This window comes from Eschrichtius robustus, chromosome 3 (genome assembly GCF_028021215.1).
Source record: "Eschrichtius robustus isolate mEscRob2 chromosome 3, mEscRob2.pri, whole genome shotgun sequence".
Classification (NCBI taxonomy): Eukaryota; Metazoa; Chordata; class Mammalia; order Artiodactyla; family Eschrichtiidae; genus Eschrichtius; species Eschrichtius robustus.
Window position 1 is genome coordinate 54,711,054 of NC_090826.1, and position 12,664 is coordinate 54,723,717.

Genomic DNA, 12,664 nt, shown 5'->3' on the forward strand with positions numbered 1-12,664 from the left:
TAGTCATTTTTCAGATAAAAGTATCAAGATAGGTCTGCAAATTCAATGTAGTTGTTTATTCTCTGTATTCTTATGAAGAAGATTTTTTTTTCATTTATTTGTCAAATATTTATTGAAGACCTTATAAACCAAGTATCATTTTAGGTGCTTAAGATACAGATACATCAGAGTACAAAAAATACAAAATCCCTGCCCTTATGAACTTACATTCTAGTGGAGGAAATAAACAATAAATAATAAACATAATAAATAGTAAATGATATGGTGTGTTAGAAGGTGATAAGTGCTATGGAAAAAACATAGAGGAAAAGGGGCATTATGAATACGAAGGAATATGAGTTGCCATTGAAAGGGATTATTAGTGTATGCTTCATTAGAGGTTGACATTTGAGCAGACTTTGAAAGAGGTGTATTAATTATCAACTGCTGTGTAACAAACTACCCCAAAACTCAGTGGCTTAAAACAATTAAACGTTTGTTTGCTTATGAGCAGTTCTTTTGGTCTGACCTGGGCTTGGCTTTTCTCTGTAGGGCTTACTCATGCATCTGTGATCAGCTGCAGGTTAGCTGGTGGCTGGCTTTAACTGATCTTGGCTGGGCTGTTTCCTTTGTATGCGTTTCAGCTGAGACAACTTGATTCAGCCTTTTATAGTCTCTTACCCTCTAGTAAGTTAGCCTGGACTTTTCTTATGGTATAACAGGAATCTAAGAGAGAAAGCAGAAGCACCATAGGCCTGGGCTCAGAACCAGCACATTACTTCTGTTACATTCTGTTGTGCACAGCAAGTCAAAAGGCAAGTACAGATTTACAATGTGGAGAAATAGATTTGACATCTTGATGGAAGAGCTACGAAGTCACATTGCAAGGGGTTGTGGATTCAGAGAGGGATGGCCATTTTTGCTGTCTTCCACAGGAGACAAGGGAGTAAGCTCTGTGGATGTAGGGCTGGTGGAAGGGGATGGGTGAAGAGTGGAGGAAGTGACAGGTAGAGGGAATCCTCTGTTCAGAGGCTCTGAGGTGAGAGTGTGCTTGGTGTTAGAAGAACAACAAGGTGGCTAGAGTGGGTATATTGAAGTAAGTAAGGAGAGAGTGTAGGGGATGAAGACAGAGAGAAACAAGGACAAAAATCAGGTAGAGTTTTGTTTTGTTTTTTGCCATAATGAGAACTTGGACTTTTACTCTGAGAGAAAAGAAGAACCCTTAGGAGGCTGCCATCAAGATTTTCTCTTCATCTTTGATTTTCAATAGTTTGAATATGTGTCTCGGTGTTTTTTGGGGTTTTTTTGTTGTTGTTGATGCTGTTTTTGAGTTTTGGAGAGGTTTTTTGTTTTTTTTGGTTGTTTGTTTGTTTGTGTTTATCTTTTTGGTATTTATCCTACAAAGGGCTCTCTGAGTTTCTTAGATTTACGGCTTGTTGTCTCATTATTTTTAGAACATTTTCCATCTTTATCTCTTCTGCTCTCTCTTTTCTTCCACTTATACACCTGATATCTTGTTCTCCTGTGCGCCACCACCGATAAGCCAGTGCTTGCATCTCATCTCTCCTTGGAAAGGTCTGTCTTTCCTTGGATTTCAGGCTGCTTGGTTGTCCTGTGACCTCAGCTCTGACAGGTTCAAGAAATGTTATGATTTTGTATTTCATGCATTTTTTCTCATTGTTAGGGTGGGAGCAACATTCTTCCAACTTTCAACTGCATTAGAGGATTTTTAAGTAGAGTTGGAACATAATCTGACATATTTTAACAAGAACAGTCAGGTTGCTGTATTGAAAACAGATGGAAGGTACAGAAAGCAAGGGGTCCAGCTAGGACTCTATTGCAGAATTCTAAGAGGGGACTGGTGTTGCTTTGAACTGGGGTGTAGAGGGGATAAGAAGTAGAGATTCTGGATGTATTTTGAAGGTCAAACCATAGCATTTCCTGAGGCTTTGTTATGATACGTGAGAGAAGGGAAAAGTTAAAGATGATTCCAGGATTTTGGGTTTTAGCAACTGGAAGGAATGAGTTACTCTTATCTGAGATAGAAAAGAGTATAGATGGACAGTTTTTTTTTTCAGATGTTTGGGAAAGCCAGTTTTAGACATAGAAATCCAAGTGGAAATGTCAAATAGGCAGTTGGATATATGGGTCTAATGTTCAGAGGAAAGGTCCTAGCAGGAGATACAAATTTTGGAGTTAACAGCACATAGATGATGTCTAACATCTCTTCCTCCTATGCTCTTTTACAGGTAAGCCAGTGCTTGCATCTTCTGTCTTCTTGAAAGGGTTTGTTTGTCCTTGGATTTCAGCCTACTTGGTTGCCTGGCAACCTTAGCTTTCTGATGAGTTTAAGAAAAGTTATGATTTTTAGAAAGTGTGTATATAGAGAATGTTTCTAACAATTTCATTGTGTATAGGTATATGCCTTATTGCAAATGCTATGATGTTTATAAAAATGGATGTGTATTTCTAAAAAAAAAATCCAAAGGGGAAAGAAACCACTACTTTTTTAAATAGGAAAGGGTAAGTAGTGATTGCTTATTTTAAGATGTTTGGTTTTTTTTTGTTTATAGGAAAACCATCCCCTTGGTTATCAGTTGATACTGCCTTGTATATTCTTAAGGAAAATGAGAATCAAGCAAATCTACAGCTCATGTGTTTTACTGAACTACGAAATAGAGAAGTATACCTATTTATTTTCTAATGTTTAGTTAAAAATATAGTATGACCTCAAGTTTGAGGAAAATAATAGTTTTTCTATATATTTTAAAACTTTTTATCTTCCCTTCCAATTAAGGTATATACAGTAATCACTATTCATATTACATATGTTTTATTAATTGTGAAGGACTTTTTCTTATTTGCTGAGATTTAAAAATTGAGGATTGATTGGCCATTTTGGCTTCATAACTTGTAAGTTGTGTGACATTGTACTTCACTTTCCTCTTTTCTAATGCCCTGATACCCCACATGTGAACATTTTTTTGTTATACTCAATAAAAATGATTGATGCCAGTGGATTTTTTTTCCCTAAACACAAGCAATTCAAGGCTTTGAAAATGTTCCTCTAGATGTTTGTCTTACTTATACTACTATTGCAAAAAAGAAAAACTTCAAGATTACTATCCTCAGGCTTGACTCATAGGGTCCAAAAACAGACTGATCTGAAGAAATGCTTTCAAATGATTTTATATGTTTCCCATGGGGTTGTTCTGATCTTTTCTAATTATACATTTACTCAGAGGCCAAATATGTGAGGCAGATACATAAATGTGGCTATTTGTTTTATGAGGACTACAAAATACATCTGCTACACAACAACAGGAATAATACTATTCAAGGGCTTACTGCAATATCATATTTAATCTTTATATAGGCCCAACGACAGACAAACATTTCCCTGATGGAATGTTATATAAAAGTCTTTATTGTTGGCTTCCTAACAGACAAGAATAGTTATAGGCAAGAGACAAATAAAATGACAGCAGTTAATGTTTTGATTAAACTCTTCTTCAAAACTGACTACAAAGTTAAATTCAAGATAAAGCATTGTCTAAAACAATAGCTTTCCCACTTTGTTTTGGTTAAAATTACTTTCTTATGAGATTACATGTATAAAAATGTTAGTACATAGCAAGCCTATAATAAAATTTGGATGAGTTTCTATTTACCTCTTTACTATAGGCCTCTGTTTATCTGTAATGTGTCTTATTTACAAAGGATTTTTAGTTTTAGTTTCATAGTTATTTTCTTTAAGAGTTTTGTGCCCATGAAAGACTTTCTATTTGCCAACCACTGTGGCAGTTCAAGTTTATATGTAGAGATAAGGGAGGTTCAAGGGATAACATATATTAGGAAACAGCAAGAACTGCTTTTCACTCCTGGATATCAGTCTACATCTGGCCAATCTAAAAGATTATGATTTCCAAAAGATGGGTTTGGTCAATCTTTAGTTTTCAAAATGGCCCTCACTTTTATTGGATTGCTTCTTTTATCAAAATAGGACATGGTCACTTTAGGATGATTATGGTTCCTCTGACTTGTGAGGGTAGAAATAGGGCTGAACCCAGAATTTGGATGAGCAACTTTGTTTTGTATATGAGTCCCCAGGATGACCTAAAATAAACCTGGGATTTGAAAGGAGTTTTAGACACAATACCAGACAGAATTCCCTAGGGTTATTCTGTGCTGAAGGGCAAATGGCTACTTGCTTAGATATTATACACGACTAGGAAATGCTTAGGTTTAATATATTTGACAGAGACAATCCCTAGGTTTTATAGGAAGCCATTGGGCTCCAGAAAGCACCTAGAAGGTTCATAGAGGGATGCCATTTTGCTTTTTCTTATAGAACAGGAGAATAAAATGTTTTCCTATACAAATGTCTTGGCACTCATTATAAATATCCTGTGATGGAAAAGAATTTTGTATAAGGTAGGTTTATCTGGGACTCTGCCGTCTTGTTTTATAGTCCATATTACATAAATAGTAGTAAAATTCCAGTCCTTTTATCCACATAATTGTATTTTTACAAATATGGCTAATTCATACAAATAGGGAACTCTTTTAAAATATATTTAATTTTTATTTTGTGGCATAGAAATCTGAATTACAAATCATATATTTATATTTGAATCAAATTAGGCAACTATAACCCAGAAAAATTACTCTAAGATTTTTCTCTTTGCTTCCTGTTGAAATATTTGCATAACAAACATTTTTGAAGATTATTGGGAAGATTTAGAAGTTATATAACTTCTAACCTGTTACAGTTTTAGGCATTTGTTTTTAAAATATATAAAGAACTACATCTAATATTATTAGCCTTACCATTAACAAAAATATTTTGAAGCCTATAAAACATTGATAGAACCATAATAGAATTGGTGAATATTGGTGAAAAAAGAAACTATTTCTAATGCTTCCCTTTCATAAGAAAGATTAAAATTCATTAAGACTCATGGTGGTTGTTTGTTTGTTTGTTTGTTTGTTTTTAAAATTCTTTTGAGAAAAGATGTTTGGGTGGACTGGTGAACTAGGACCTGGAATTTACTGGTTAATTCCTTCCACAACTGGCTGCAGGCTAAAGAAAGAAAGAAAACCAATAACAGAAGAAGCCCAGCTTGTATATAGAGATGAAACAGGGGAATTATTTCTCACAAAGGAGTTTAAGTAAGTTTTGTTTATTAAAGTTAAGAGCTATAACATCTAGACTGGATATATATCAGTAGCCTGTCTTCCATCCTTTCCTTTGGCTAGCTGCAAATCCCAACCCCAGATTCTAATCAATAGCTCAACTCATCCACTAGGCATCTGAAAGTGACCTTCTGCTCATAGGTCTGGAATTGCCATTCATTTCTGGGTTCCATACATTTGGCAAGTCAACTTTAGTTGCGTATCTACTAATTTCTCCTCCACTAGAAACAGGTCCTGCTAGTTGCACTATTGACTTAGATAGCTATCAAATATGAAATCCAAATACGGTAGTCCTCCCATACCCTACATGTACACAGTAAGATCTGGCTGCAGGTAGAGAGGAAGAAGAAAGTAGATGGAGAAAGGAGAAAAGAAGAAGGGAACTTCTCTTTGTGTTCCTACTACATGTTGACATGCTGTGGTTGCTTTGGAAACTTGTTTATGTCATGTAATACTAGACTGAGTAAAATATATATTTGGATACATTAATTTTATCATTCAAAAATATTGTTTTTTATTTTATTCTTTTCCATTATGGTTTATTATAGGATATTGAATATAGTTCCCTGTGCTATACAATAGGACCTTGTTGTTTATCCATTTTATATATAATAGTTTGCATCTGCTAGTCCCAAACTCCCAATCCAACCCTCCCCCACTCTCCCTCCCCCTTGACAACCATAAGTCTGTTCTCTGTGTCTGTGAATCTGTTTCTGTTTCGTAGATAAGATCATTACAAATATTGTTTAATGCCTTTATATTACTTCCTTTTGAAAGTTATCCTCATAGAAACCTTTTTCAGTCTAGTTGCCTTAGAGACAAATAATTTGCTATTTTTTTGTAATTTTAGGTCAACTTTATCAGATATATTTGAAGTAATTGATTTAGATGGAAATGGTCTTCTTAGCCTTGAAGAATATAATTTTTTTGAACTGAGAACAAGTGGTGAGAAATGTGATGAAGATGCTTGGGCTGTCTGCAGAGGTAAGCACTTTTCTTTTTCTTAATGGATATGTAAAATATATATATATACATACACACACCCTTTCATCCTTAAGAAGTGAAATGTCAAATTTCTCCGTGGAATATTATAGCAATTAGGACAGTTTAAAAGTAGTAGCATTGTTTGTAGACCATAAAAAATTAAACATTTATTTTCCTTAAATTGGTAGTTGGTGTAGTACTCAAGTTAAAAGAAAATGTGAATTACTTAATCATAATTTCTATGTTCTTTGGAGCTTAGAATGTAAAAAACTTTGTCTTAGCTCGGATAGCAAAGGGACTGAAGTGGTTGAGAGACCCAAACTGCGCCCAGGAGAGGGCAGCAAAGAGCTAATAGGCTAGAGTTTTACTAAAAATTAAGAGGTTTCCAGGAAGTTGTTTATATATGTTAAGAATTCTTTGTTTTTTGTATTTGAGTTGAATTAAGAAAGTCCATCGATGGACGTATAAAAGCCAAAAATGCTAAGATAGGCAAAGAAAAATACTGAGATCGAGGCGAAGTCAGTTGTCACTTGAGAGGAGTCTGGGAAGAGGGTAGAGCTTGTATATTTAAGCCAAGGGCTGAAAGGTCAAAGGGGAAAGCCAGAAAGCCACAGCCAACTATAGATCACAGAACAAGAAGTTGAGGAGGTTAGAATGCAGTCAGGAGAGAGATTAACTCACATGTTGCTGTCACTGGGGTAGTAATGTGTCCTAATCCTCTGGTTCTTGAAATGGTCTAAGCTTGGCAGTCAGTGAGCCAGAGAGGAGTCTGATAAGTCTGTTTATCTAAACAGCAAGTAAGGTAGAAATATTATTAATATAAAGGTTTTTAAAAATACATCTCTTTTTAACTGAAAGTTTATATACTGTAATCAGTAACAAGAAATGTATATTGATTTATAATAGTAAACTTCAATTAATAAGATTGATAACACACATAATAGAGTATTATTTTTAGGAGGATGTAATCATCCTGTAACTTTAATGATATAATATTTTGATTCTCTTTGTTCCCTTGTCATATATCAGTTGAATATATTTGTATGAGTACTTTCTGAGTTCTCTGTTCTGTTCCACTGATGTGTTTGTCTCATCTGTCACCAGTACCACACTGTCTTGATTACTGTAGCTTTAAAGTAAGTCTTGAAGTTGGGTATTAATAAACTTTAAAAACTTAATGGAGAATTGATCATTTTAAGTTTTAAAAGTAGATTAGTTATTGATAGTCTCTATAGCATAGTATCTAGATACATTTTTCTTGAAAGTAATAATTTCTTTTTATTATGTATCAAATATTAATTTTTTTCATCTTGCTTTTCTACTTGGTAGCTCCAGCTTCCATTTTAGTGGCTACCATGTCTTTCTATGATCTAATTTAATCTACATTTACTTTTTTTCCTTACAAAAGTTGTGAGTCACTTTTCAAACTCTAAACTTTTTAAACTATTCATCAGTCAACCAGTTTTAAACAGTTATGTCTCTGCCTCTTTTCTCACAATAATGTGTACAAAAGAGATATCTCAAATAAGAGTACCCATCTTCCTTTGGTATATTACAGATGGGAGTTGGAAAATAAGATCTTTCTTTTTTGTAGGACAATTAACAGAATGTAATCCAAAATGAGTAGCTGTTTATTATCTATATTATAGAAACATTCAGGAATTATATATATATCTAGATATTTCTTCATGAATTTATGCTTATAAACAATGTTAAAATGGATGTACTTAGATTTGTCTGGGACATTCATGGACTCCAAAGTGTTCCCCATTATCTAACAGTTTTTTAGGGACCAGTGGACAATTCAGTTAAAATTAAAGCAATTAAGAATATAGCAGTCTCCTTAAACCTGGCACCATCCACATTTCCCTTTTGAAACACCAGTAGTTTGGGGGGTATTACATCAAATTCATTTGGGTTTAAATGGCAAATATATAAGAAGCATTTTAATTTTTGAAATACAGCACTGGCTTTGGCAGCACATATACTAATTTTTGAAATATATGTCAGTATATACTTTAGATAAGCAGGCAGGTTGGAATTTATCCAGAAAAATTAAAGTTTCCTCTGATTTTGGAATATATTTGCACTATTTTTGACTTCAGATCTTGTTGAAAAACTGAATCATGCACTGTGACAGTGCTTATGCTGAGTTGTGGAAAATTAGAACAGTATCTCTCAAACGTGTTTTGAGTCATTCTTATTTCACTTTTTTAGTGCTCACAGATTCCTAAGGCCTCCTTTAAAATAAACGTTTGTGAATACTAATAAATAATAGACATTTTAGTAAGTGTATGAATTTTAAAATTATGTAAGAAAGAAACTTTTGGTTGTTTTGACAGAGAATTTCGATACAAAGAAGAATGAACTAACAAGACAGGGCTTTATGGATCTGAATCTAATGGAAGCCAATGATGGAGAAGGAGATCCTCGTGACCTTTGGGTAACTCTACACTCAATGGGCTACAATAAAGCTCTGGAACTGACAGAGGTAAAACAATCTTGAATTTTTGCAGTGGGTTTAATGTACATAATATTTTACCCCATGAGCATTTTCCTGACACAGGACTTTTGAATTGGGCTCTAAAATCCTTGAACTTAAATACGTGAATGAATCCTGGGCACAACAGTATGTTTCTGCTAGTTTATACAAGTTCTTACCTGAAATTTAGTTACTGCCAACATTTAAGTAATTCAGGAACAAAAGGAGTTTGAGCATATGATATTCAGGAAAAAGATTGGTAATATAAAAAATTATATTTCTTAATTGGCGATGGCTATTTGAGTTGCTAAAATTTCATTTCTATTCAGAGACTCTTTGTCCTAATAGAATAAAGGCTCTCATAATAAGGAGAATATGTCTGGATGAGAACTGGAATTCTGATCTTTTTACAGAGGTACTCCTTGGGTTAATATTTGTAAAACACTTGGAACAGCACTTGGCTCATAGAAAGCACTGTGTATGTATTAGCTAACATTATTATTATTTATTAACATGATAAGGTATAAAAGTTGAATAAGACTCCCAATAAACCAGAGGAATAATAAAAATTAGGCCTATTTCTTAAATTTTATATTTTTGTGTCCTTTAATAAAGTTTAGAATAAAGGATTTAATAGTTTTAGACCACACAATTAGATAACAATACATTTGTTTATAAATTAAAAATAGTATCTGTCCTTTCTATAAATAAATCAACCTCAGAGGGTAACACTACCACCAACAAATTTTAAGTTTTGGGTGTATTGAGTCTTTGGTTTAGTTCCTAGTTTTGACATCATTTAACATTCCTTATAAATTTTTTTTCTGAGAAGTTCTCTATAATTTTTTTTGCCATTTTTATTAATAAGAGGTGAATAGTTCCAGTAACTTTTTACATCCTACTTTAACCTAACATTTAGTGAATCTCACATTTTTAAGCATGGTGCAAAATCAGCATCTAATCTGTGAATAATATTGTGTCTGCTACACATGCTTTCACTTAACAAAGGAATTGGTTAAGAGCAAATTAAGACATTTTATAACATTTGCTGATGTCATTGACTTCTGAAGTCACAGGCAAGAAGGATTTCTGAGACAAATATCTTTTTATTTAAATTTTATTTTTTTATTGAATAGGTAATATATTCATATCATTGAACGTTCCAAAGGTTAAAAAAAAAAAATTTATACAGTGAAAATGTCAAAGGATGATGAGACCACCACTCAGTAGCTGAAATAAAAAGACAAAAATGAATTGATTGCTTACTACAAGGGAGAGCTATCTGGTCAGGTGTAGTCTCTCTATGCAAAGCAGAATGTTCATCTTATTTATAAAGTGTTTTGGGGAAGCATGGTTACTCAGGTGAGACTGTTGACTGGTTGGCACTCAGTGGTATATTTATTTACATGAGTCTGTCTGTGATTGCTTGACTTTCAAAAGTGAGGAGCCAACACTGGCTGACTTAAACAAAAGTGTGTTTATTAAAGGAGTTGTTGCAGATCAACTGAACAGTTTTAAAACAAGTTCTGGGGAGAGAGATCAAGATGGCAGAATAGAAGGATGTGGATCTCACCTCCTCCCACAAATACATCAAAAATACATTTACATGTGGGACAATTCTCACAGAATACTTACTGGACACTGGCAGATCTCATACAACCAAAACTACAAGAAAGATCACCACGTAACTGGGTAGGACGAAAGAAAAAACAAAAGGAATCAGGATGGGACCTGTACCCTGGGAGGGAGCTGTGAAAGAGGAAAGGTTCCCTCACCCTGGGAACCCCCCTCACCAGCTGGGAGATCAGCCAGGACAGAAAGGGAGATTCAGAGGCTCAGAGGAGAGTGCAGCAATAGGCTTGCAGCAGGCAGAGCAGAAAGAGACCAGCACAGATGGTCCTGGCCACTTGCTGCACACTTCAGCCTGAGATTCGCATCTGTTGGTGTGCACAGTGGCTGGGTGCTAAAACTCGGGTTTCAGTGGACAGACCTGGGGAGGGGACTGGGGTTGGCTGCATGGAGACGGCCCAAAGGGGCTGGAGTGTGGCCTGGGCCACAAATGGGGGTGTGCACGGGATGAAGCCTAGGTCTGCCATAGAAGCCCCGTTGTTAATGCATGCAAAGGGAAGGGCAGGGCCCTACACTAGCAGTCTCATTCCCAGTGACCTCACAGCAGGCGCAGCTCCACCTCCATGAGCTCTGGGAGCACCAAGCTGCAGTTGCCCACATACAGAGGCAGAGCTGAAATCTGAGCCAATCCCCAGGGGCCGCTCGACTTCAGAAGCTGGGCTGAAATCTGAGCCTTGTCCAGAGGCTTTGCAACTTTGATGGATGTATGCTGCCAGCACCTTTGTAAGCTCAGCACCTGTGGGACATCTGCGTGGATTACTGGTGCTCCCATGGCTGGGGCAGGCCTGGAGTTAGCAGCTGTGGGCTTTGCAGGCATGCACATGCTAAGGCAGGGCCAGGGTCTGCGCTGATTCCCTAGTGCCCACAGCGGGTTCAGAGGCACAACTATATGTGACTACTGTGGGTCCTGGTGCCTGTGAACACAGTGCCTGAGGGACATCTGGGTTGATTGCCTGTAATCCCATGGCTGAGGTGGGGCGGAGGGCAGTGCCAACAACAGTGTACTTCGTGAGCACACGACGGGTGACACGCGACACCGGAGCACACTACCTTGTGGACAGCTCCCACAGAGGAATACTCAGTGGCTCTCCCAGCAGAGGTACTTCAACCCCACCTACCCCACACCACAGCTCAGAAATGGATCTGGGGACTTCTACTTCAACAACTGAAGAGCAGACCTTGACCCTGACAAGGCTATGACAGCCACAGAGCAAAGAGGAGGCCCTGCTCAACATCCAGTGAAGGCTCTGGTCACCACAAGTCCAATCACACCCCCTATCAAGGGGATAACAGCCAGCACACACTGAGGAAAAATGTGGCAGGCATCCATACTAAAAACAGCCCTCGCACCAAAACTATCAGACTCATGCAGGCTACACAGGGATACTCCCACATAAAAACAGCCCTTCATGACCACAGTAGATACCTGTTTCTCCTAAATTCAGAGTCAGAGAAATATAAGTAGAATGAAGAATCAGAGGAACCACTCCCAATGAAAAGAACAAGAGAAAGTCCCTGAAAGGACAAACAATGAAACGGACCTCTCCAGTCTGCTAGATCCCAAGTTCAAAGAGGAGGTAATAACAGCACTGAAGGGGGAGTTCCCTGGTGGTCTAGCGGTTAGGATTTGGCACTTTCACTGCCACGGCCTGGGTTCAATCCCTGGTTGGGGAACTGAGATCCTGCAAGCTTCACGGTGCAGCCAAAATAAACGAAACAAAACAACAACAGAACACTGAAGGAATTAAGAAAGCCTATTGATAGAAATGCAGATCAAGGAACTGTAACAAGGAACTAGAAACTATAAAAGAGGAGCCAATTAAAATTAGAAAACTTATTTGCTGAGATGAAAGCCAAGGTAAAGGCAGTAAATAGCAAACTAAGTAATGCAGAAAAACGAATAAGTTATCTGGAAGATAGAATAATGGAAATCACCCAATCAGAACAGCAGATAAAAAGATAAACAGCAAAAAAAAAAAAAAAGAAAGCAATATATGAGACCTATAGGATAATATAAAGCAAGCCAATCTATGCATAATAGGGATCCCAGGAGAAAAAGAAAGAGAAAAAGAGATTGAAAATGTATTTGAGGAAATTTTGGCTGAAAACTTCCCAAACCTAAAGACAGAAACATATCCAGGTACAGGAAGCACAGAGGGTCCCAAACAGGATGAACCCAAACAGAACTATATCAAGATATATTATATAATTAAAATGGCAAACATCAAAGATAAAGAGTGGATTCTAAAGACAGCAAGATAAAAACAAAGAGTTAGTTACAAGGGAAGCCCCATAAGGCTGATTTCTCTACAGAAACATTGCAGGCCAGAAGGGAGTGGCAAGACATATTCCAAGTTCTGAAAGGGAAAAACCTGCAACCTAGGATACTCTACC

The 12,664-nt window shown here is 36.5% G+C and overlaps 1 protein-coding gene across 5 annotated transcripts in view; it reads left to right on the forward strand.

Moving 5' to 3' along the window:
• The window catches only part of EFCAB7 (EF-hand calcium binding domain 7), a 49,545-nt gene that overhangs the window by 23,098 nt on the left and 13,783 nt on the right, over positions 1–12,664 (forward strand). For 4 of the 5 annotated variants that reach the window (XM_068540033.1, XM_068540031.1, XM_068540034.1 and 1 more), the window contains 4 exons: positions 2,553–2,662; positions 4,994–5,151; positions 6,026–6,159; positions 8,502–8,650. In XM_068540033.1, coding sequence (XP_068396134.1) covers positions 2,553–2,662; positions 4,994–5,151; positions 6,026–6,159; positions 8,502–8,650 — 551 coding nt within the window. The remainder of the gene's footprint in view (positions 1–2,552; positions 2,663–4,993; positions 5,152–6,025; positions 6,160–8,501; positions 8,651–12,664) is intronic. The other variant, XM_068540035.1, reaches the window with a different exon arrangement.